Source organism: Eublepharis macularius, chromosome 12 (genome assembly GCF_028583425.1).
Source record: "Eublepharis macularius isolate TG4126 chromosome 12, MPM_Emac_v1.0, whole genome shotgun sequence".
Taxonomy (NCBI): domain Eukaryota; kingdom Metazoa; phylum Chordata; class Lepidosauria; order Squamata; family Eublepharidae; genus Eublepharis; species Eublepharis macularius.
The window spans coordinates 9,672,108-9,693,093 of NC_072801.1; the positions used below are offsets into that span (position 1 = coordinate 9,672,108).

Below are 20,986 nucleotides of genomic sequence, written 5' to 3' on the forward strand. Positions count from 1 at the left end.
ACAAATACTCGCAGAGTTCTTTCTCCAACTAAGGCTAAGGAAATCATAATATCTCTGTTGACTACAAGGTTAAATGAGCTCTGTGTGTGTGTGTCTTAAAATGCTTTTAACAGAAAAATGCCCAAAGTCTACAGACAGTTGTAGTGCTTTAATGCCAGAAGCTTGGAGAAGAAAGGATGAGTTCACAAGTACTACAGAATTTAATTTACATAGCTGTTTCAAATTGCGGTTCTTACAAGTCTTTGGGAATTTTGTAACTACAGTTAATGGTAAATAAATGTTAACATAATTGTTAACATTTACTGATTGTTGTAAAGATGTTGTTTCTGAAGAGACACTGTAAGGACAATTCCTTCATATAGGAGAAGCAGTCTATATAGTTTAAAGAAGATGGGAAGTATCAATAAATGCAAAGAAAACACATTTTTGTGAAGACAGCAAGATAATTCCAATGCCAGAACAGGAAGAATGTTGCTTCTAGTTTCTTTTGCACTAAAGGATTTTTTAAAGTATTATATTTTGCAAAATAATTAATGTTTGGCATGTCGAAATACTAACGAGGGGACATACATTAATGATAGCTATATGAGTAGTGAGGGAATAAGAGGTAACGGTTGAGGCAGTGTTTTCTTCATCACGTGATGCTTGTTCCTGGTTCAAGACACGTGTGCCCTGGTCCAGCTAGGGCTGTGTCTGTGTCGAATCAAGCTTTAAGATGTGCCCCTGGTGGGTGAGGAGAGGGGCATGGATGGCTGTTAGCGTGACAAAAAGCGTGACTGAGAGCCTGGATTTGCTTGTACTAAGGGGAGTGGCAGAGCATTACATGGCACATGATCGTTCCTGCAGTACAGTTCTATGTAGAGTTAGTCCAGTCTGTCCGTTGATTTTACTAAACTTGAACTGGAGTAACTCTATGTAGGATTGTATTGTCGAAGGCTTTCACGGCCGGAGAACGATGGTTGTTGGGGGTTTTCCGGGCTGTATTGCCGTGGTCTTGGCATTGTAGTTCCTGACGTTTCGCCAGCAGCTCTGAAGATGCCAGCCACAGCTGCTGGCGAAACGTCAGGAACTACAATGCCAAGACCACGGCAATACAGCCCGGAAAACCCCCAACAACCATCTATGTAGGATTGTTCTTAGTGGAAGTCTCTCTGCACGATGGTGTTCCTGTGGAAAACTGTTGATCAGTAGTAACGGAAGCAGAATAGCCATTTAGCTGTGAAAATAAGGGCCTGGAATGGGGAGGGAGGGATATTCACTGAACTGAGGATATTAGCTGTCTCCAAGAACTCCACTGCAAAGTGTTTGGTGGGTAGCATGGCACTCTGATTTTTCTTCCCAGTGCTTGGATTAAAGTGGAGCAGCTAAAACCTTACCATGCCCACAAAGAGGATATGATCAAAATTAATAAAGGCAAGAGGTTCCAGCAAGCCGTGGATGCTGTGGAAGAATTCCTCAAGAAAGCCAAAGGCAAGGATCAGGTGAGTGTCGCTCGGCAGCACTTCCTGGGGATACAGGCCCTTGGAACAATGGAAATGGGTGCTTCCACATGACCATGGGTGGGTTGCTAGAGAAGGCAAGTGGCTGATGATTGTCGCTAGGTTTTTTTCTGTGCAACAGTGGCTAGGATCACATTTGAGAAGCAGTCAAAGTGTGCAGCTGCCTGTCAGGCCCCTAAGCCCCTGATTTTCTTAAATTAGACTGAGACAGAAGGGACAGTTGATCTATCCTGATAGTCTTGGAATATGTTTGTGTGCTCTGGATTTAAAATTGTGCCTGTTCTTCCCCACCTCAGCCTAAAGTCGGCCTTTGCTTTGGAAGTTCCAGCTGTGCTTTGTCTTTCTCTTCTGTCCCCTTTCTTAACTAGCATCTTGACCCTGGTCTGCCCTGAATTTGGGGGGCTCGATGTGCTTCTGCTGTCTGGCAAGACTCTTCTTCCTTGAATCATTGTTGTGGGAGGTCACTGTGAGCTTGCTGTCCCCTCTTTCTTTCCTCACCTTTCTATTCTGTAATCTCTCAGGCATCTCACAATTCCACAGAAGAGAAGAACCGCCAAAACTCCAGTGAAGAAAGGGGCAAGTCAGCGGGAGAAGAGAAACGCAAAGCTGGGCTGTCAGAAGGGAAGCCAAAAAAGAGAGTCTCTTCAGTCTCCTCAGAGCGAGGCTCAAAGTCCCCACTGAAGAGAACGTACGAGCAGAGCCCCCGGAAGCGAGGGCGTCCCCCCAAAGATGAGAAGGTTTGTGTTTGGCATCTCTTCTCCACGTTCTGTGAGCTTGTCCAGGTGGAATATAAACTTATCACCTGACCAACTGGATGACTTCATTGTTGTGACTATTGCATGTGCTCAACTGTCTGAGAGATTGTATTGGCCAGCTGTGTTACTCTGTAGCCCTGGTCGTTGGTTCTTGCCCTGTGATAGGGTCTGAGCTGCTCTTGAGCTCCTCCCGTTGGTTTTTTTTCCGGGAAATTGCTGACCAGTATCTCTCATGCTTCCATCTTCTTGTGCTCTAGTGAAGGAAATGAGAGAATTTCATCTTTGCTTGTTCAGAGGGCTTCTGATGTTAACATGTCCTTCTCATTTGTGTGTGCATGTGATCAGATGATATTCCCCATCTCTCCCTTCTCTGATGTCATCAAACTAAGCGAGGTCCAGTGGTTTTGGCTGTGTTATCAGTGAGGATGAAGAAATGCCTGTGGAAGTGGATGGCCCAGCTAGAAGACCTCAGTTTCCAAGGGTGCCTCTTCTCTTGACACTGTTTATGACAGCGATTTTTTTACCCGCTGGGGTCTCTCATCTTCAGATGTTTCCACCCATCTTCCAACAGTGTCTAGCTGCCTCTGTCCTCTTCAGGGGAGTTACAGCCTTGCCCTTTGGTTGCTGATCTTATTACAATGGATTTACTTGAATATATGTGCTCCTCAGGGGGCTGAACCTTGATTCATTTTATACTGTGGTTTTCACCCAAGACCCTTGGAGGAGGGTTGACATCTGCCCATGCTTACTTCATCTTCAGAAACGGAACTGTCATGTGTGTTATGTTCGTTTGAGGAGGGGAGGTGTGTTTAGGCGGAACTGCATTTCTTGGAGCAGATCTCTCCCCTGGGTCTTTTCTCCTTGCATAGCAGAGTTAACTATACCTGAGGTCCCTTGAACGTGATAATGTTGGAGGTTATACAGACAAGATGCTTGGGACTTCCCAGTGACCTCACAGCTCTTAAATCCAGCTCTTAAACAGCAGACTCAGCTTCTGCTTGCCAGAAATAATCGCTCCTTGTCATCTCCATAGAAAAGAATCTCAAATTTCCAGGGCTAGGGAAAAACTTTCTCTGGCTGAAACTGCCGAGCTGCTGCCCACCAGAGGAGATTATACTGAGTAAGATGGATTGTGGGTGTGGCTCTACATGAGGCTTTTGAGCATGTTGATATGTTCTTGCCTTATAAGGAGCAGGGAGTTTACATTTTTATTTTAGTCTTAACAAAAGCAGTTGTACTTAGTCTGATGGTTTAATCTGCACAAGCCCCAGCGTTAAGTCCATCAGTATAGTATCCAAGCAGTCAGGGATAGGGCAAGTTGACTTTATTTTTACCAGTTTTACTCATGTTGGATCCAGAAGGGATGAGTAAGCAGTCTGGTCTGGCTCCTCGATGTAAGGTCATCCACCCATCATCCCTGTTTCACGGTTCAGCCTACAACCCCCAGGACAGGCTTACCCCCAAGGAGTTGCCCTGTGGAACAGCAGCTGGAAGCAAGTGATAACCGTGAGCAAGCCATACTATGTGCTGCATGAAATGGCCAGTCATCTGCCTACATACTACCTAGGCAGTGCAGTCCTACTGAGTTCAGCAGGTCTTGGGATTTGCAGTCCCCTAACTCTTTATGATAAGAATCTTGTTATGTAACTGGTCCCACCATTTCAGAAGTTGCAGACATCTGATCTTCAGGTGATTTAAGACTTCAGAATGCTGCCATGCCTGGACTTTGTCCTGCTTACAGCTGCTGCTTGGTATGGCGGGCCAGGGAGTACAGGACGCCTGTTATCTAAATTCAACTTCATCCAGATAGTCTCTGTCCAATCCCCACCATTGGCTTAGCAACTGGAATAATAGTGGGATGTGATGCGTCCAGAAGTAGGGACATGTCATGCATGTATTATGCCATCAGTACTTTCTCCGTGGCAGCAGTGGCCAGTGAAGAACTTGGAGAACAAAATGAAGGCAGACATTGTATTCTGTCTAGCAGGGCAGCAAGCATCACTCCAGCTGGGGAGAATCACTGGAAAATGGACAATGCAACCATGCTGTGTGTTAGTTTATTATGGCCACAGTCTCAGCAATCTTAACAGAAAATAAGTCTCAGTGGGACTTAAATCTGAGAGCTAAACTCAGCCCAACATGTGTTGGGTTCCTGCATGTTTACCTGGGAAGCGTTGTTGCCTCCTGTCCCTGAACTCCCGGAGGAAAACCCAAGCAGGGCGGATTTTTGCAAGAGTGTCTCTTGCAAAAATCTGCTCCACTTGAGTTTTCCTCCAGGAGCTTGGGGGGGGGGGGGCGTGTCAGAGCAGCAGCAGCTGGGCCAGAAGGACAAGAGGGAAAGAGTCAGTGAGGGGAGCCTGAAGAGAGCCAAGCCTGAAGCTGACAGGCGGCTAGCAACGGCAGAAGGAGCTGCTGAGGCTGCTGCCACCACTGCAGCTGCTAGACTCAACCATCCCTTCTCACAGAAGGGAGAAGAAGACTTGAGTCCCCCTGAGCTCAGAGCTCTGTGGGAAGGGATGGTTGAGTCAGATTCAGAATTTTGCAGGCAATGTAAGTAAGGGAATTTCCCAATAGTGGGACAGCCACATCCTCATGTCTTAGTATTCAGATGAACTCTTCCTTGCCCCAGTTTTCTGACTCTTGGAAGTCCCTCCTTTATGGTTAGTTATGCTATGCTCCCCCAACATCCTAGCCCATCATACTGTGGGCATGTGCTCTCCCTCTCTCTCCCTCCCCCTCCCCCCCTCTCTCCCTCTCCCTCCCCCCCTCAAACTCTTCCAACAACAGAAGTGTTCATGAAATGTTCAGAATGTTCCTTGGTTGCTGTTTGAGAGTTCTCAGCCTCCTATGCAGTGTTCGGGGCTCTGTCACTGTGCTGTAGCTTTGATCACTTTCCTTGTTTCTCTGCAGGACCTGACAATCCCAGAATCAAGCACAGTGAAGAGAATGATGACAGGGACCGTGGCAGGCTTTAAATGGCCCCCCAGTGTAAGCGAGGTGATTTAACCCTCTAAATTCTCCTATGGTCTAGAGCCCAATAATCCAGTGGATGCTGTGCAGGCTACAGTTCCTTCGTAAGAATCTTGTTTTGAGGGCTTGGGGAAGGAAATGTTACCCTCATTTCCTTGCTTTTCTGCCTCCCCTCCCAGAAAAAAGGATAATACAGTGTTCCGGACTTGGGTGTCATCAATATGCCGATGACACCCAATTATATCTGATAATGGACGGCTGGCCCGACTCTGCCCCAGATGTCTTCGAGCGTGCCTTTGAAGCTGTGATTGGGTGGTTGAAACAGAGTCTAAACTAATCCCACGAAGATGGAGGCCCTGCATGTGGGTCTGGGGTCCATGGGTACGGGACTCCGGCTCCCCACTCTTGATGGAGCGCTGCTTGCGCCGCTTGCGAGAGTGAGGAGCCTGGGGGTGATCTTGGATGCCTCCTTGACTATGGAGGCACAGATCGCAGCAGTTGTCCGGTCTTCATTTTTCCATCTGAGACAAGCCCGGCAGCTTGTCCCCTACCTGTTGACCCACGACCTAACAGCAGTGATCCAAGCAACAGTTACCTCTAGATTAGACTACTGCAACTCACTCTATGCAGGGCTTCCCTTGGGCTTGATCCGGAGATTACAGCTGGTTCAAAATGCAGCTGTGCAGGTGATTGCAAGAGTCCCGATAGAAGAACATATAACACCTATATTACACCAGCTGCATTGGCTACCAGTGGAGTACCGGGTCCGGTTCAAGGTTTTGGTGCTGACCTATAAAGCCCCATGCAGACTGGGTCCAGCATATCTGCGGGACCGCCTCTCCTTATATATACCCCAGAGGACACTTCATTCTACACACAAAAAACACTTGGTGGTCCCCGGTCCTAAGGAGGCTCGCCTGACCTCGACCAAAGCCAGGGCCTTTTCAGTCCTGGCACTGGCCTGGTGGAACTGTCTGATGAAACCAGGGCCCGGCAGGATTTATTATCCTTCCGCCGGGCCTGTAAGACAGAGATGTTCTGCCAGGCATATGGCGGAGGCTAGGCTGGGCCCCCACTGGCCATACTTGACTTGACTTGAAAAGATCTGTCCACCAGCACTATAGATATGGATATATGGGCCATGTCTGAAATAAAGTAACTCTTCCATTGCCATCTGAGGAGACATTTTTATTGTATGTAGTGTTTTAAATTTTATTGTAATGTTTTATCTGCTTTTATGTGTTTTTATGTAAATTAAAATGTGCTCTGCTCTGAGCCCGCTTGGTGGGGAGGGTGGACTAAAAATGTAATCAAATAAATAAATTCCTTTATCCTTGCTAGTTGGTAATTGCATAGTCAGGGTAAGTTTGGGTGTGTGGTAGTTCAGGGGAATGCATGCGAGTTTCCAAGCCCTTCAACTTCCAAAGCTGGAAAGGCAGATCCCGCAGGGACAGTGTTTTAACTGAACACTGTCATGTGGGTAACTGTTCCGGTGGCTGATTGCAGGTAGGGCGGCCTGTGCACTTTTAACTGATTATCTGGTAAGGGTGGGGGGGATACAGTAATACAGAGTGGAGGGAATTGTCTGTCATTTCTGAACATTAGCTGAAGGTTGGCTGCAGTTAATATGTTGGTGCTGAGGGACATAGGAAGAAAAGTAGGCAAAACTAATTTTTCAAAGTAAAATCTAGGTTGCTTTAAAAGTATATAAGCTATCAGGGTTTGTGAGAAATCTTTCATATTCACAGTTCCAAATGTTTTTTGTATTGTTTTGCCTAATTCAATGGTCCTGTAAGGTAAATCAGTCACTTCATCTTTACTTGCACTGGTCAGATTTATGCTGGTTTTAACATGTAAGTGTTTTGAGGATAGTGAATGCTTAGCTGATGAGCGAGGAAAGATGTTGGCATATAAACTTAAGTGCTCTTCCTTAGAAGTAAGTTCCATTTTGTTCAGTGGGATATGCAGTTTCATAAACGTCCTTAGGGTTGTCACCTTAGAAACAAGACGGGTTCCGTTTTTGGATTGCAAAGTGACATGAATGTGTGGGGATAATTTGCTACAGAAGTTGCCAACCAAAGATGGTTACTGAGCTCCAAAATGTATTTTTTATTCCCCCTCTCACCTTTCCCAACATTCCTCCATATTCTGTCATGGTGTAATGTTAGTAAATAGATCCAGAGGAGTTAGCTGCGTTAGTCTGTAGTAGCAAAATAGAAAAGAGTCCAGTAGCACTTTTAAGACTAACCAACTTTATTGTAGCATAAGCTTTTGAGAACCACAGTTCTCTTTGTCAGATGCATCTGACGGAGAGAACTGTGGTTCTTGAAAGCTTATGCTACTGGACTCTTTTTGATTTTGCTACTACAGACTAACACGGCTAACTCCTCTGGATCTATGCTATAGTAAAGTTGGTTAGTCTTAAAGGTGCTACTGGACTCTTTTCTATGTTAGTAAATGAGACTCTTTCTTATCCAGGCTATAACTTCCCTTCTCTTGTCAATTATTTTAGTTGACCTCCATGACCTATTTGGTCTGGGATTCTTTTAAGTTCTTTCCTGTTCCCAAGCGTAGTGATTCACTTGCCCTCCTCTAAGTAGGGAGGTAAAAAAGATGGTTCTTTCATTTGAAGGAGGAGATGATAAGTTGCTTCCGGGCTGACGAGATTGTCACCCATGCAGAATATGAATGGAGGATTCTCAGACTTCATCTTTGCCTCTTGGTTACTCAGTTTCCCCCTTTGTGATTACAGCCTGTGAAGGAGGGTGACCCGCATTTCCATCACTTCCTGCTTAGCCAGACAGAAAAGGTGAGCACCAGTTTGAGCTGTGTCAAATCAGAAGCCAGGTCCAACCCAAGGTGACCTTTCTACAGCTGTGCATGGATAGATTTTCACTTCAGACGATGACAACCCGGTCAGATGTGTGGTTTATTATGTGCACAGCAGACCCAGTGCTGTAAGTTTGGGGGTTTGTGACTCCCTTTCATGGGCCTGCCAGATGCAGCAGTCTGTTCCCCAGCAATTAGCTCTACTTTGGCATTAATAAGCATATGTTCCATTACAGCTGAAGCTCAGAGATATCCCTCAAGAAACCAGTTTGGTAAAGCATGTGCACTTGGTGGGTTTGGGAGTCCACAGAATTATGGGTGTTATGGCTGTCTAGATTACAAAGGGTAGCCAAGTCAGTTGGTCCTTGAAAAATAAAACTCCATTGGCACCATAAAGACTAACATTTATTTCACTGTGAGCTTTTGTGAACCATAGCTCACTTCCTCAGGCTGCTACAACCGCAGCAGGTCACTGGACTAGGTAGGTCTCTGTGATAAACTCTTAAGGAAGCAGTACAGGAAGTTGGTGATGGGTCCGCGCACGCGTGGGGGCTGAATAACTGCTCCAGAACTGGTGGGTGCGTTTAGTGCGGGGGAGGGGCTGAAAGGGAGAGGGTTGAACGTCATCGGGGAGGCTCTGTGAGGAAATGGGGGACACCATCAGGTGCCATGACGTCGCCTGCAAGCGGTCGGCTGATGTCATGATGTCACAGGTGGAATGACGTCACGAGGGGAAGGGTTGGGCGAGTCACCTGCGCAGAGGCTGCCTAACTGACTCTGTTTGAATGTATGCGACTCCCCCCTCCCCTCCACTACCCACAGGAACTTGTTGTTGCCAACCTCCAGGTGGTGCCAGAATTGCAACTGATCCCAGTCCACAGGGATCATTTCCCCTGGAGGAAATTGGAGGGTGGATTCTATGGCCTTATATTCTGCTGAGGCCCCTTCCCTCCACAGCTCCCCCTCTCCAGCCCTCCCAAATCTCCAGGAATGTCCCTCTGGGAGCTGGCAACTTACCTCAAAGCCAAATTCCGCCACATGGAGAAGGGTGCAGGAAAGAGAATGGGAAATGAGGTCATACCTGTTAGATCAGGTGCCTTGGTGGTGTGCTGTGATGTCATCATCTGTAACTTACAGGTGTCAGGAGCAGAACCAGCATGAAGCACCCGACTGTGAGGCTGGATGCCTCGCGGTTGAGACATGGCGCCGCACTGCATCGTAAGGGATGCTGGGGGACCACGAGGATGTGACACGGCTGTGGTTTCTGGCTGGCCTCCATGCAAGCAGAGATGAGCCGAATGGATCTCCCTGTAGGGGTCAGGCAAAGAAGCAAATCCCACCCAACTCTCTGAGTTCCCGTTTCTTTCTTGGCCTGGTTTGCTCTCACCAGTTGGGTCGTGATGCTTCTCCCAGCTACGCAGTCAAAAAGGGTCAGAGTTGGCTTTTGCAGCGAGGGTTGCCAATCTCCAGGAAATGGCTGGATATTTCCTGAAATTACAACTGATCTCTAGCCCACGGACCTCTCTACCCCACTGAGGTCCCTCCCCTCCCCAAATCCCACCCTCTCCAGGTTTCAGCTCCCAAATATCCAGGAATTTCCCATCCTGGAGCTGGCAACCCTATTTGTAGCTGCTGCCTCCTCTAGCCCTGAACAATTGCTTGTTAGATGATCAATGCTTCAGAGCCTCCCTAGATAGCATCCCAAATCTAGCCCGCCCCAGCTGAAATTTTGCATGTTGCAATTGTTGGAGGGTGACCCGCATTGGTAGCGTGAAAGTTTTTTTAAAAAAAATATTTTTCAGTTTTTGTTCTATTTGAAATGAAAAAATAAGCCTCATACATCACAGAAACATACATATGACAATAGTGAGAAATCGACACATAAGCATCCTTAAAGGTTTCCAAATATCTAAAAATAAGTCCATCTGCAATTGTTGTCTATATGCCATATGTTTGAATATTGACAAAGTTTTAATGGCTTGGAGGGTCCATTTTCGTTGACCATTAGTTAGCTTGCAGGGTGCAGTCTCCTCAGAGAGGGGGGAATTTTTCTGTGTCTTTGTGTTGGGTGTGTGGCAACTTGCCAACTTTACTGTTGCAGGCCAGTCTTAGCTTGTGGCTACACCGATGTCTCTGCTCGGCAGACTGGTCCCGTTATAAATGGTGATGCTGCTTAGCAGTAGGTAAAATACAGTTACAGACCACATGTTCAGGGAGGGCATTGCATACCACTATGAAGCTGCTTCTCCTGGAATATGGGCCAGGTGCCATGTGGAGCAGTGCAAAAGAGTGCTGCTATTTTTATATGATGTTTTAATGTTTTAATATGGAACGTTTTAAAATTATTTTAAGGTTGTTATCCACCCTGAGCCCGCTTGCGGGGAGGGCGGAATACAAATATGATGTAAATAAATAAATCACACACCACTGGTAAAATCCCACAGCTTCTCTGATTTCCCTGACTTTCCTTCTTCCTTGAAGAAGAGAGCTGGGCACAGTAGCTAGCCTCTCTTCACAGACCTAAATAAAAGCTAATCTATCTTTTTTGCTCTTTACTAATGTAGTCACAATATCTGTGAATATGCAGTTGCTAGGGGGGTTGCAGGGGCTGAGGACCTTTGCCACAGAGAGAACTGTTTGTTTTTCTCATGTGGCAAGTAGGGTTGGGGTGTAGTTCCCTGGTTTATTTCTAGGAGATTTCCTCTTGAGGCAAAGAGTCTGGATTGCTAGCCTTCAAGAAAACAAAGATGGTTGCTGAGCTCCTCCAAAATGTGTTTTTTCTTCCCCTTCTTGCCTTGCAGCCAGCTGTTTGCTATCAAGCCATCTCAAAGAAGCTGAAGGTGTGTGAAGAGGTACAGCAGACTTTGCTTTTGATCTTCCTTTGATGTCTCCAGAATACCTCGTTTGCTCTGAAGTAAAATCAGTCTTTTGTATGTGTGTGTGTGTGTGTGTGTGTGCGTGTGTGCGTCCCCAGGAGACCGGATCCACATCCATACAAGCAGCAGACAGCACAGCTATCAACGGCAGCATCACACCTACAGATAAGAAGTAAGAGCCTCCCTTTTGAAAGGGGGGGGGGCGTGTTTTCCTCTAATATTTCCAGGTCTGCAGTTAACTTGGAGAGGCACTCAGTGGCTTGAACCCATTTAAATGTGAGCCTTCAAAGGGTCCGTTTGTGCACCTTTGGATGGATGATGCCCCTGAACTCCTAAGCATCTTTCTCTGCAGTTCAAAGGACAGATGTTCGATCGCTAGCACTGTGGTGTGAAAAGCATATTTATGCCATAGAGTTAAATTCTACTGTGTAGCTCTTCCAGGTGATTTACGAATGCATTTGACGCGATTTCAGTCTTGCTGGGAAATGAGCTTTCTGAGGTAGGAAAATTCCACACCTAGAACTAGCCACACAGCGGTGTCACCCGGTGCCTAGGGCCCACACTGGAGAGCTGGGGCCTTCTGGCCTCATCTGTGCATTGGGGAGAAGCACCTGCACCCACGACAGATCCAGGGAGCTGGGCAGCAGGGAGGGGGGGGTCATGCCTACTCCCACCACTATAGTATTTACGTGCCAGACAGCTGGCATTATGACAGTTAAAGTCCTCACTTGAGGGACCTTGATGGAATTCCTGTTCTCAGTGACCATAGTTATCTAGAGGTACACACTAGACTTTGGGTCTGGATACTGAAAAGAGACTTTTGTTGTGGTGACCTTAAATTGTTATAAAATTAATTGTTGCCCTCTTGGAATCCTTTGTTGACGGGGAGGGGGCAAAAATGGCATTGTGAATATGTAGTTGCAAGCGGACATGTGTTTGGCTGTCTCTGCACATTACGGAACCTTGGAACCGCAGAGCACTGTAAGTGGGAGCAGAGCTTGCCTCCGCAATCTGCCCCCTCCGTATGTTTCTTTCCCCATCCTCTGAAAAGGGGTTACGTTGGACTGCATTTACCAAAATCAAGCAATGACTCTCCCTCGGTGACCTTGGGCCAGTCACTCACTGTCGCCTGAACTGTGCCGTGCCGGATGGGTATGTGGAACAAGTGGGAGTAGCCCCCTGTTTGTCTTCCCTGGGTCTCTTGGTGGAAGGGCAAGATATAATTGTAATACCATGAACACTTTTTCAAGGAGTTTTCCTCCCGGTCTGACAAAATCCTGCAAGCGGTAAAAGTTGCCACAGTGTGGTTTTTTTCACCAGAATCTGCCAGGATCTTACTTTTGACATGCACTCTGTCAAAATTGCCTGTCCCCACCCCCCACGGTTTGTCGGGCAGCTGAATGTGTTTAACCACTAGGAGAGGAAGAGGTGGGCCCTCTTGTCCCTTCTAGGAATGGTGCTGTGCAGCACTTGAGTCTTCAGGCACTTCCTATTCCTCCCTTCCCCCTTCTAGAGTGACAGGAGCCACAGTTGAACTTCCTGTCTCAATCTTGGAGGCGATTTCCCGCCTGTGCCACCACAGAGCAGACTGCAGCCTTTATGCTGCTGCAGCCTCTGACTCAGGATGTTGGTCTTACCATCCTGCTGAAGGGAAACTAAAGTAGTGATGAAGGCATTCAGGTAAACCTTTTCCCCCCACAGCGCAGGACGTGACCCCTGAGTTGATGAGAAGGGCAACTGGCAGCCAATCTGGTGGCAGCAGTTAGAGTTGGATTAAGCTTGGGGGAGCGTGGGTTCAGATATCTGCTCACCATGAAACTCGCTGTTCATTCTCTCACAGCTTTGTTTAGTTTGCAGAGGAGGGGAGAATAATGTAACCCCCCCCCCCTCCAAATACTCCTTGGAGGAAGCCAGGATATCAAGATGAACTAAACCAACTGGATCCTTCGAGTGGCTTGCCCTCAACGCTGTCCAGTTGGTAGGCTGAAGCATAGCCAAGGCCACCAGCTGTGCGCTGAGTGGCACGCATACAGAAAGCTTCAGTGCATCTGTGTTTAGCTCTTTCCAGATCCGGCTGGAGGTATGAATGTAAACAGAATAGCGAATGTACTCTCTTCTTCAAAGTTTCTAGAGTAACTTCTTCTGTTTCAGCTTGGTATCGTCTTTGTTGCCCCTCCATATATTTTTACTGGAAAGTGCACGCAAGTCCCTCCCAAGCGCAACAGCACAACTTTCTCTTCTGTTGTTAGGTTGGATAAGGAATTTGACCCATTAGCGGAGGCTTTCCCTGACCCCCAGCCTGGAGTGGCCACTAACAGGTGAATTCCGCAGGGACGGCCCATGTGAGTTGGTGGGAACAAAAGCCAAAAATTGAAGAGGTTTTGAGGCATTAGAAAGCTCCTTTTTATTTGAAAGATGCAAATGGAAAGATGTAGATGAGTCTCTGGTGACCCTTACATTGGATAGCGATAGGAGGTTCACAAATACTTAATCAAAGAGAAGTTTTGTCCCTGTAATCTGACTGTTGACAGTATTTAATTTTGCACAGAAAGGGTTGCAGAACCTGCCTTGAGGGATAGTAACTGGTGTGAACAGCGAAGGGACAGGGCAGAAGCATCAAGGCTAGAAGATGTGGGGAGGGGGGAAACCTGAATATGGGAAGTAAGCTGAGGCGGTGGCTGATGGGTCCTGTTTGGGTGTCTCTTGGAACATCTTTCCCCCCCCCCCCCATCATGGGCACGGGTCAGGCTGCAGCTGTGACATTCTATTCAGAAAGGGTAGTTCTTGTCCGTTGTGATTTTTTTAGAAAGGCAATGAGAGGCTGCAGCACATTAGCATGTTCATCTGTTCAGGTGCGCTTTTGCACTTTGCCACTTGCAAAGGTTTTTTTTTTTTTTTTAGTTATCCTCACACCAACTTTTTCATCCAAGGAGGCTGAGAAGTCAGAGCTTAGATCTGAGCCTGCACCTCTCTCTCCTGCAAGCCCGAGACACTCTCCCCAGCTCAGAACTAGCTTGTTTTTGTGCTGCCTCCAACTTCTGTGCTCACACAGCTGCCCAGACCGTGGGCCTTTCTTTGACTGGTGTTTCTCTGTAACAAACAAACATTGGTCTTGGAGGAGGCTTGCTTATCTGTCTAAGCAGAAAGAAGGACCTGTGCAGTAGGACGTCTTGCTGCCATATACTGCAGGGAGCAAAGTTTTGATGTCAGTCCAGCAGCAGCTCCCTATCAGGAAATAAATACCATTTTTTTTAGAAGTGCTACTTTTGCATCCTTCAGTTTCTACTTTTTAAGAATGTCTGTCAACCACTCCACTCTTACAGACGACAGACCTTGCTGCTTGGCTGGAATCTTTGGTAGTGAGAGTCTCTGTTTTCCTGAAGCTTGAGCCCTGAGAGGCTTAGTTTGGGAACCTCTGCCCTGAAAGAAAGCCAGGCCTGTATGCAAGCACTCCTTCTAGATGAATATTCAACATTAACCATCTCTTTTCCTCCCCAGGATAGGCTTCCTTGGCCTTGGCTTGATGGGTAGTGGCATTGTCTCCAACTTGCTGAAAATGGGGCACACTGTTACTGTCTGGAACCGGACTGCAGAGAAGGTAAGCTTGCTTCTTAGCCAGCATGAAGTGACATCAAATAGTAAAAGCTGGGGCTTGATTTGCAAAGTAAAAGACTGGGACATGACTGCAGGCCTCAGTCAGCCTGACCTTGGACAGTGAGCATTAATGGGTTGATCTCATAGGGAATATATGGTAAGAGGTGAGCCATTTGATCAGTTTTTGACATCTGTCTTTGCTGCTTTGCCTGTTTAGAATAACTGCTTGAGATGTGTGCTGAGTTTTCTAATTGCTCTGACTAAGAGAGCTTAAAGTATTGCACTGTTTCATAGTAGCCATGGTAACAGTTTCCTTCCCTCTGGTTCATTTTTGTTTCTCCTCACCACGCCTCCCACCCCCAATTTTATGCTGTCTTTGTGGTGGGTATGCTGTTTGTGCCTTGTAATACCTGTAACAGCTGCTGCCACGTCATGTTGGTGCCAAGGTTTGGGGGAGAAGCCTCTCATCTACCCATTTACATGGGCAGAGCAGGGAGGGAGGCTGGCACGTTTCTTCAAAGCAGCGTTCAAGGACCACTGGGGGACTCGGATCAGTGGTCCGCAGGAGGGGGAGGCCGCATGAGTTTGCTGTCGTCTTCTGCAGCTGCTGCTTGCAAAATGTTTGATGCCACCCCCAAAATAGCAGTGCCCCTGTCCCATTAAGGGTGGTCCATACAATTTAGCTGCATGGCATAATGCTTAAGACAGCCATGCTGCCTCCTGGCAGCCTAAGTGGTCCCACCTGTCCCCACCAGCAGAAAGTAGCAGGCTGCTGCCTCTTCCCAGCAGTCAGGGCAAATAAGATTCCCCATGGGCTGAGTGTTGAGGCCAGCCCCAAGAGGGTTCTCTCCGGCCATATCTACAGAAAGAAGGTGGTGGCCGCTGCCTTTACTGCTGTGCTTGGGACCTGAATAAGCTGCTTTGGAGCCCGGTGGTTCCTAGGAATCTCTGGATTGTCCTGATAGGTTTTGACTGGAGATGATCTGCTTTGTGATGGGGAAAGTGGGCAGGGCATGGCTACTACGCCTTGTGTTGTGGGAGAGGAGAGGAACAGAAAACACATGCCTTGTTAGGACAGTTTTAGGCGGGTCCAGGCCATGCTGGTCTGCAGTAGAACAGCAGGATTTGAGTCCAGTGGCACCTCAGAGACCAACCAGAACAAATAACCTGTGCTTGTAGGGAGAGTGTTAGAAAAGCTAAAGCTCAGTATGCTAAAAACAACAACAAAAAAGAATTCTTTGCTTATGTTCAAAGTAAGTAAAAGAGCAAGGACATGGTAGGCCCATTGCAGGGACGGGAAAGTGAAATTGTAGCAGGTGATGAAGAGAGGGCAGAACTGCTCAATTCCTACTTTTCTTTGGTGTTCTCCTGTGATGGAAATGGTGCTCAACATGGCAAAAACAGAACATACGATGAAGGAAGAGAGTTGCAGCCTAGGATCGGCATAGTGGTAGTACATAAACACTTAGTTTCTTTAAATGAAACTAAGTCCTTAAGGCCAGATGAATTTCATCCAAAAGTACTAAAAGAACTCCTGGATGTAATTTCTGAGCCTCTGCCCATTCCTTTTGAGAATTCTTGGAGAACAGGTGAGATGCCAGAAGATTGGAGGCGGGCAAATGCTGTCCCCATCTCCAAGAAGGGGAAACAGGAGGACCTGGGTAACTTGACAGGTATATCTGGAAATTTTTTCGAACAAATCATCAGTCAGTCCTTGAGCATTTAGAAGAGCCAGCATGCATTTCTCAAGAACAAGTCGTGTCAGACTAACTGTTCTCTTTTTTTGAGAAAGTTACTACCTTGCTGGATCGGGAATGCTGTAGACATATTTTATCTCGATTTCAGTAAGGCTTTTGATAAAGTTCCATATAATATTCTTGTTGACAAGTTGGTAAAATGTAGTTTGGATCCTGTTACTGTTAGGTGGATCTGTAACTGGTTGACAGATTGCACCCAAAAAGTGCTTGTTAATAGTTCTTCATCCTCTTGGAGAAAAGTGACAAAGTGGAGTGCCTCAGGGATCAGTCCTGGGCCCTGTTTTGTTCAGCATTTTTATAAATGATTTGGATGAAGAAATAGAAGGAATGCTTATTGAATTTGCAGATTATACTAAATTGGGAGGGGTAGCAAATATGGTAGAAGACATATTCAGGATACATGGAGCAGGGGTGTGTGTGTAGTTGTGAATTTCCTGCATTGTGTAGGTGTTGGACTGGATAACCTTGGAGGTCCCTTCATGATTCTATCATTTGCAGAGTGGCTTTCAAGAGCCAGAGCTCCCTCCTTGAGCCACTGGACTTAAATCCTCTTTAGGAGTAGCCCTTTTAGATGACAACAAGCTGTTTGCCTTTCTTTGTTCTGATCGAGACCACAACCCTCTCCAAGGCTGAACTGGGATACATCTAGGTTCCTACTAGAGCCAAGGCCCAGGCGGCCTTTCTTGTCTGGTGGCCTCTCTCTCTTACATTTGGGTCTGTGACTTTTGCAGTGTGATTTGTTCATCCAGGAGGGGGCACGGTTGGGAAGAACCCCCGCTGAAGTAGTTTCGACCTGTGACATCACTTTCGCCTGCGTCTCTGATCCCAAGGCAGCCAAGGATGTAAGGATTATCTCTTTTTGTTTGTCTGCTTCTCTTTCTCTCTCAGGATTTCTTTGCTTTCTTCAAGCCCTTTCCAGCAGCCATTGGCTGTGGATAGATAACAACTCCTCCAGTAATTTTCTGTTTGGATGGACTAGCATTGCAAAATGTCAGTCCACAAAAATACGGAGTTCTATTCCTAGTTTTAAAGTAGTGGGATAACTTCCTTACAAAGGTGATTGAAAAGCAGGCGTTCCCATGTCGTGTCAGTCCTTTTCTTTGTGCAGACAATAACTTTCTAATGGAGGGACGTGCTGGGATTCCCTCATACAGCTGACCAGTACAAGGACGTTTCTGAAGGGTCACCATTCTGCAGGAAGGGGTGCCCCATCCCTGAGCCGTGGAGAGGGGGGAATGCTAGAGGGCAAGATTAAGTGAACTGCTTCACAATAGCTGAGTGACTGTTTGCCCCACTGTTATGGTGCTCTTGGAGTAAATACCTTAATGAATGTAAGATAGATGTGTGCTTTCCGTAATAATCTGTGAAAAAAACAATAACCCATTGACTCAGGTATTAAAAGTTTGAGAAACGACTCTCTGGTATTTAGGGCTGTCTATCACGTTTTTATCCTGCCTTCTTTTCACGGGTGGAGTCTGTAGTGGCTCTTCGTGCCTCTCTTTTTCTCCTCACAGCAACCCTGTGAGGTAGGCTTGGCCAAGAGATTCTGACTAGCTCAAATAAGTGCTGAGTTGGGTCCTCGCAGGACTCTAACTGTGCTATTACACGGTTTAGCACAAGGCAAGTCTGCCTTTACAGCTGCACCCCTGTGCATGTTCTGGAGCTGGATGCTTAATCCACCCTTTAAAAGCATAAATGTCAGATGACTGGAATGGGCGTTGAATATGCTGTGTTAGTTTGGCCTCACACAGCGCTCTCTGTGTATTTTTCCTTTAAATAAAAATGAACCGGTACCCAGTCTGTGAAATGATTTACAACAGTCCCGTGGGTATAGTTCTCCCCGTGTCAGTTGCAGAGTGTCTGAAAGGATCTTCTTGCAGCTTTTCCCTCACAGCAGCCAACCCTTTGAGAGGTCACTGTTTGTTCCTGTTTTACAGTTGGGGAACAGAGGCTGAGAGTGTGACTTGCCTAAGACGATCCAGAGGTGGGGTTTGTAACTCATTTGAACAGGTTGAGGTCAGATGGAGGTTTGTGGTGTAGAAGTTAGCCCATGAAAAGCCTAGGGATTTTAATGGAGGGTGGGATGAAGAAGATTGTCCGTCTGTGCTGCAAGGATAGGCTTGCTGATAGGTGGCCAGATTGGTGCCCTACCTGGCACCTTCCTCCTCCCCTCAACTCACAGTGGAAGGCAAGACGATAAAGCAGCATTGAGTACAGTGGTTAACATTCAGCTTCCTTCAGTTAGGAAGTAAATATAAACCAAAGTAGTTAATCTTTCCCTCCCTTTCCGCACCAGAACCCTCATTTAAAGCAGCCTGCCAGCATGCCTACTTGCTAGTTGTTGCCCTGTAGTGTTAATGCAGTAAGCCTGTTCCATCTCTGCATTCTGCCCCCCCCCTCCCCATTCTTTGGGCTGCATGAATCAATCCATGAGAGGTGGTATGGAGAATTCCATCCAGAAACAGAATAGGGAGTTGGGGGTCGTGTCCTTCCCATGCTAGGATTCATGACGGGGCACACAGGCTTTGAGACTTGCTTTGCTGATGTTAAATGCCGCCTAGGACATTAACCTTCGTTTCTGTGAGGTCTGCTTTTTCTCAGTGTATTTCATCATACACTGGAGGGAGACCTGATTGCCCCTTCCTCAGCCGAGTGTTAGTCTTTTCCTGGCAGAATACAAATGCCCCCTTCTAAAGCACCTAACTCCTGACTTCCTTGAGCCATCAGCATTCTGTGGGGCAACTGATTTTGAAGCTGTGCAAGACTTGTGGGGTTTCAGGAGGCAGTCAGCTGAATAAGCTTTAGGCAATGGTAAGATTGGAGGTCCTTTGCAGACACCCTATTGCTTTACCGCTCTTCTGTTCCCACAGCTGGTGCTTGGTCCTAGTGGAGTACTCCAGGGGATACGTCCCGGGAAATGCTATGTGGACATGTCCACCGTGGATGCAGACACTGTTACGGAGCTGGCCCAGGTAACCACACTGGACTTGAACGTCAGGTGCTTGTCAGGGTGGCCCTGGTGGCATTGCATGGGCTTCCCTCTCAGTCAATGTAGTGTGTTCTCCTCAGCATTATTGTTCTCGGGCAGGGATTCTCATACTGCAGGTCAAGACTCCAGAGTGAGTTACAACTTTCTTGCCAGGCAGACTGCAGGACCAGGAGGGAGGAGAGGGAGCAGGGTGGCATGAGAGAAGGAAAGAATAAACAGTTGTTTATAACGCATAGCAAAGTATGTCACTTGTTCATTGTTAACTGATACGAGATTCTTGCATTTTATGTTAGTGGGAAGAAGATAGTGGGGAGTTTCTTTGTGAGCAGTCTCAAAAAGCAATTAAAAACTGAGTCCTGTTCCAAGTGGTTTGAGGCAATTTAAGAATGAGAAAACTAGCATGTCCCCCACCACCCAAATGACTAGAAAGTGACAGCTGTGGTCAAAGATTTAGCCTAGTTACACCCTGCTTTTTTGTTTCTTTTTAATCCATGCTGGCGCCCAAAAATGCTTAAATACACAAAACTGTGTCATTAGTAAAACAAGCAACAAGAAGTAAGAATTTTTAACATGTTTATTTGCTTAGCCCAGGGCACCTCAACTGCAAAATGTGCCTGTTTTCTTTCTCCCCAAAGCATGTCTCCTGTCTTGGAACTAGAGGTGGGCACGAACAGCAATACGAACAAAAAAAAGCCACGGACAGCTCCATCTGCTGTTCGCGAGCAAGCTGTTCGTGAGGCTCCATTTCCCAGCAAACGTGTTCGTTCCAAGTCCTCTTTGTGGCGTTCGTCAGCCATTCATAAAGCCAGACAGTCTGGTGCCTTTCAATCAGTTCCCCTGGCAACATAGGCATGGACTGTCTGAACTCTGTCTGAGCTCCTTCTGGCTTTCCTTCTGGCTTGTAACCCCTCAAAATAGCTTCCAGCGGACAGTCCAGTTTTTGCCACTGTGAAGAGAAAATGACATGAAAGGGGGAGACCCATTGATCATGCCTTTCTCGGGGTGCAATGTCTCTGAAACTTGCAAATTTGGTGGGTATTGGACATTGGGAAGGTCAGTTTGTAACCCCTCAAAGTAGCTTCCAGCAGACAGTCCAGTCTTTGCTGCTGTGAAGAGAAAATGACATGAAAGGGGAAGACCCATGGATCATGCCTTTCTCAGGGTGCAATCTCTCTGAAACTTCGGGGGTTTTCAGAGGACAGTGAGGACTATTTCTCCTGCAAATTTGGTGGGTATTGGACATTGGGAAGGAAGGTCAGTTTGTAACTCCTCAATTGGCTTCCAGCAGACAGTCCGTTTTTTGCCACTGTAAACAGAAAATGACGTGAAAGGGGGAGACCCATGGACTCTCCTTTCCCCGGTTCAAGTTCACCTTAGTCCCAAGGGGGCCATTCTGGCTCCCACGAACCTCCAACTACAAACATCTTCGTGAACATGTCATGTCCATCGATGTTCGTGAATCCCTGTTTGTGGATGGCAACGAACATCGTGTTTGGTTTTTTCCCCTGTTTGTGCCCATCTCTATTTGGAACCCCCTGTTATGTTTTTCTCAAACACTGCACTGTCATTCTATTACTGACACAGTCATTTATAACAGAGTGAGATTAGGACATGTTTTGTCATCACAGCAGCTCTTTGCTAAAAAGCCAGGTAAAAATGCAGAAAAAATTAATAGGTCAACTGGCTTTTCTTTATTTTCCTCTCTGGTTTTCTGGAT

General features: G+C 46.8%; 1 protein-coding gene across 12 annotated transcripts in view; it reads left to right on the forward strand.

Moving 5' to 3' along the window:
- GLYR1 (glyoxylate reductase 1 homolog) overlaps positions 1-20,986 on the forward strand; it is a 61,938-nt gene that overhangs the window by 17,041 nt on the left and 23,911 nt on the right. For 2 of the 12 annotated variants that reach the window (XM_054992411.1, XM_054992423.1), the window contains exons 4-13: positions 1,343-1,481; positions 2,021-2,236; positions 5,165-5,251; positions 7,977-8,033; positions 10,855-10,905; positions 11,028-11,101; positions 13,179-13,247; positions 14,428-14,527; positions 17,012-17,122; positions 19,151-19,252. In XM_054992411.1, the coding sequence (XP_054848386.1) occupies positions 1,343-1,481; positions 2,021-2,236; positions 5,165-5,251; positions 7,977-8,033; positions 10,855-10,905; positions 11,028-11,101; positions 13,179-13,247; positions 14,428-14,527; positions 17,012-17,122; positions 19,151-19,252 (1,006 nt within the window). The remainder of the gene's footprint in view (positions 1-1,342; positions 1,482-2,020; positions 2,237-5,164; positions 5,252-7,976; positions 8,034-10,854; positions 10,906-11,027; positions 11,102-13,178; positions 13,248-14,427; positions 14,528-17,011; positions 17,123-19,150; positions 19,253-20,986) is intronic. The other 10 variants (XM_054992412.1, XM_054992415.1, XM_054992414.1 and 7 more) reach the window with 10 other exon arrangements.